The sequence below is a fragment of the Phocoena phocoena genome, chromosome 1, assembly GCF_963924675.1.
Source record: "Phocoena phocoena chromosome 1, mPhoPho1.1, whole genome shotgun sequence".
Lineage (NCBI taxonomy): Eukaryota > Metazoa > Chordata > Mammalia > Artiodactyla > Phocoenidae > Phocoena > Phocoena phocoena.
Window position 1 is genome coordinate 111,250,432 of NC_089219.1, and position 4,098 is coordinate 111,254,529.

The window sequence follows — 4,098 nt, forward strand, 5'->3', positions numbered from 1 at the left end:
CCCCACTCTGTCTTCCTCAGAGCTGGGCAGAAGAACCAGAGGGGAAAATCCACCTTCCTGGGCACAGCCATAACATCCACCTCACTCAACTACTTGTCAAGTTCAATACCAGCACAAAGGGGTGAGTAGCATGTGGACAACTGGAAATGCCCCCTCCTTTACCTCCCTTTTCTGGGGGATGACCCACAGCACCCCAGGCATTGAGCAGCATTGAAATGATGGCTATATTTGGTGAAAGTTTCCTCTCATTTTCAGTAGCAGGATCTAGCTACACCTCATGTGAAAGAGTAATTCTTAACCATTTTGGAGTTCAATGTAATGATCTGTCTCTCCAGAGAGCCATACTGACTTTAAAACAAAATTAGATTTTTAAAATTTTGTTTTTATATTGTTAAAGGAAATCAAAGATGTGCCAATTAGATCCAACTTGCAAGTATTGTCAGAGACTGAAAAGTCCTGTCCATATCCAGAAGTCAAACAGTCTATAGAGGAAGACCTAGCTCAGGGCAAAACTCAACAGAGGGGAAAAGGATTTACTCCCTAAAATCATAGTTTGTGGCTCCAACATTCATATTTTCAGAGAAACTAGAATTTTCCAGTTTATCTCCTCTTCTCTTAACTTCTTTCCTTACCCTAATCACCAGGGGGAGGAGTTCCTAGAGTGGTCCATGGGAACCCAGCCATGGTAGGAATTCAACTCTTTTCCATGCTCAGTCCTCAAGTGACAAAAGCAGTTCTCAAGGTTTTGAGGGCTTAGGCAAGACATAGAATTGGAAGAAGTGTCATAGGTCCCCAAGCCCACTAACATAACCTCCCATTCCATCTCCAGAGGGATAGGGAGGTGCCCTTACAGGAGTTCTTGAAAACTGTTGTCGTGCCATGGATGCATTTAGAAGTCTGATCAAGCTTAGGCACTCTTCAGAATAATATTTTTAAATGAATGAAATAAAATACATGGGGTTACAGAAGATACCAATTATATTGATAAATATATGGTTAAATATGGTTGGGTTGGGGGGGTGGTCCAAGGACCCTAAGGTTAAGAACTCCTGCTAGGGGCTATGGAATGGAGACAAGAATAAGTGAAAAGAAAGCATAGCAATGGTGGAGAGATCAAGAAATGTTGTCACCAATGCACTGCAAGGACAAGAGGACAGGCCTTAGATGAGAATTTATTCTAGAGCCTGAACACATCCCAGGAAAGGCTTTCTTAAGAACAAGAATGGGCAGGGCAGGAGGTGTGTGTGGGAAGGCTGTACTGGTCCTCTCCCACCTTGCAATGTGGTCTCTCACACATAACCTGTCACGTATTTCTTTGCAGGTCTCAGAAAATCAAGAAGGAATGTCGAGTGATGATAAAAACAAACCTAGTGAACCCAAGAATGAGCCCAAGCAATGTGATCCCAGGTGTGAACAAAGGTGTGAGACTAAATGCCAGCCCAGCTGTTTAAAGAAGTTGCTGCAACAGTGCTCTGAAAAGTGCCCACAAGAAAAGTGCCCAGCACCACCAAAGTGTCCCATGTCCCCCATGCCCCCCACTGTGTCCTCCACCATGTCCCTGCCCAGCTCCCTGTCTTCCCAAGCCATGTTCCAAGCCCTGTCCTCCTAAATGCCCACAGCCCTGTCCACCCCCAGAGTGAGGCACCAAGGGCACTACCCAGCCCACTACATCCACCATCTCCACCATATTCACCATTATGGGGCTGAGAGCTGAAGCCATGAACTGACAAGTAAATGTGTTCCTCTGCTGTGCAAGCCTTTCTTCTCCTGGTTTCTTGGTAGTTTTTGGTTTGTTTCTTGTTTTCCAGCATTATACCACCAAGAAGCAATGCCCTGAGTGTGAGGCTAGGACCCTGGCCCTCCACACTCAACAACCTTGGAAGATGGCCAGGTCTCTAACCCCACCTGCTGCATAGAGGGACGTGGCGTCTTCTGAGAGGTGCACCCAGGGAATGCACTCCTGCTAGGGCACAGCCTGAGAGAGCGATAAACATGGCTATTGAAGTGGCTAACCCCGGGAACCCAATGAGCACAAGGGAGGAAGAGTGTGTGAGGGGAAACAGGAATGACGTTGGGGAAAGTTCCACAAAGACTCAGGGAAAGAATTCTACCCTTGGCTATTAGTCCCATTGCATAATGCTTGGGCAGAACACTCTGAAAATAGGCTTCATGGGTTTAAACTCTAGCTCTGCTCCCCAAAATTTTGTGACCTTAAGCCAGTTGGTTACCTTCTCTGAGCCCTAGTTTCCTTCTCTCTGTAAAAGGAATGAGGGTACTAATAGTATTGGTGTTACCTGGTGGTTGTGTGGCTTAAGGAGTTAACAAATGCCAAGTGCCTGGTTTGCTGGGACACAGTGAGGGGAGCACGCTGTACCTGCCCATGTGTGACACAACACACCTGAACTTGACTGCCTTGTGCTTCACTTCCTCATCAGGCTGAAAATCTCCTGAGTGCAAAAATCAGATTCTAACTCATACCAGTAAGCACAGCTAAGGATTCTTCTAAAAAATAAGAAATAAAGAGGAGTTGTGGATTACACCAATGTCAGTTGGCTGACTTTGATCCTGGAGTATAGTTATGCAGCATGTCACCATGTCACCCTTGAGAGAATTCCAGTGAAGGGGACATGGGATCTCTATTTTTGCAACTTTCTGTGAATCTATATACAATTTCCAAAGAAATAGTTAAGTACAAAAAATAGAAAAGGATAAATCTGGGAGGACCTCAACTAGGAATGAACCAGAAAAGTTTTCACAGCTGATATGTTAGTGTACAAGTAGCTACAGGGAGTACACATCAAAGTGGATTAATTCACAAGTTATCAGTTCATATTGCTGGGAAGGATATTAGGATGAGCAGGGGGCATGTAGAATTGAAAAAGAACTATAAGAACGAGGACTTCAGGGTCTGGGAGCATGGATTCACTGCCACTGTTTCAATCTCTCTCATCCCCACCAGACTCCACTCCTCTTCAGGATGGGTATCCTCACCTCTTAGACCTCTCCATGTGGTAAGGTCCTTGGCCAAGTGGACCCACATTGTTGATGGCTTGGGTATGAGGTATTCCTGTTATTTCAGGAAAGAAACCTGATTGGTTCTTTCCAAAAACGCAGGTTATCATCACAGCTCACAACATCCAAGCAGAAGTAGGTTTAGTATTCTTTGCTGTCACAAATGTAATGAAAGAGGCCAGGTCATATTATAAGCGGGAGTGATTCTACCAACCTGCTTCCTTACCTGCTGTTCTGTGATTTAGAACTTGAAACATCCAGAACTGCATCCTGTTCACTCATTCGCAGGTAATATTTTATGTGCTTCCTTAAGATTGGATTGTGAAAGAGACTGAAAAGGATCATAAATTTTCACGGCTGAGTTTCTTTTAATTGAAATATAATTTACTTATTCTGAAATGGACAGATCTTAAACCTCAATCAGGATACGAAAAATAACAATCACTTCAGAAGGTGCCCTTGTGCCTTGGCCAATGAATCCACAAAAAGCTGTGTGGCTGACAGGGTCTTGGTGCTCTGGCTGGGTGTCATGCCTGAGCCTCTGAGGTGGGAGAGCCGACTTCAGGACGTTGGTCCACCAGAGACCCCCCCCCCCGGCCCCTCATAATATCAATCGGCGAGAGCTCTCCCAGATATCTCCATCTCAACACTAAGACCCACCTCCACACACCAACCAGCAAGCTCCAGTGATGGACACGCCAGGCAAAACAACTAGCAAGACAGGAACACAGCCCCACCCATTAGCAGAGAGGCTTCCTAAAATAATAATAAGTTCACAGACATCACAAAACACACCACCAGACGTGACACTGCCGACCAGAAAGACAACAGCCTCATCCACCTGAACAGAGGCACCAGTCCCCTCCACCAGAAAGCCTACACAACCCACTGAACCAACCTTAGCCACTGCGGGAAAACACGAAAAACAATAGGAACGATGAACCTGAAGCCTGCAAAAAGGAGACCCAAAACACAGTAAGTTATGCAAAATGAGAATACAGAGAAACACACAGCACATGAAGGAGCAAGGTCAAACCCACCAGAACAAACAAATGAAGAGGAAATGGGCAGTCTACCTGAAAAAGA

At 45.3% G+C, this 4,098-nt stretch overlaps 1 protein-coding gene across 1 annotated transcript; it reads left to right on the plus strand.

Moving 5' to 3' along the window:
• The first annotated feature begins 1,342 nt into the window (after positions 1-1,342).
• Positions 1,343-1,640, plus strand: LOC136138990 (late cornified envelope-like proline-rich protein 1). Its single transcript, XM_065897882.1, is given in 2 exon segments — positions 1,343-1,515; positions 1,517-1,640. Coding segments are annotated over 2 exon segments (297 nt in total).
• The last annotated feature ends 2,458 nt before the right edge of the window (positions 1,641-4,098 follow it).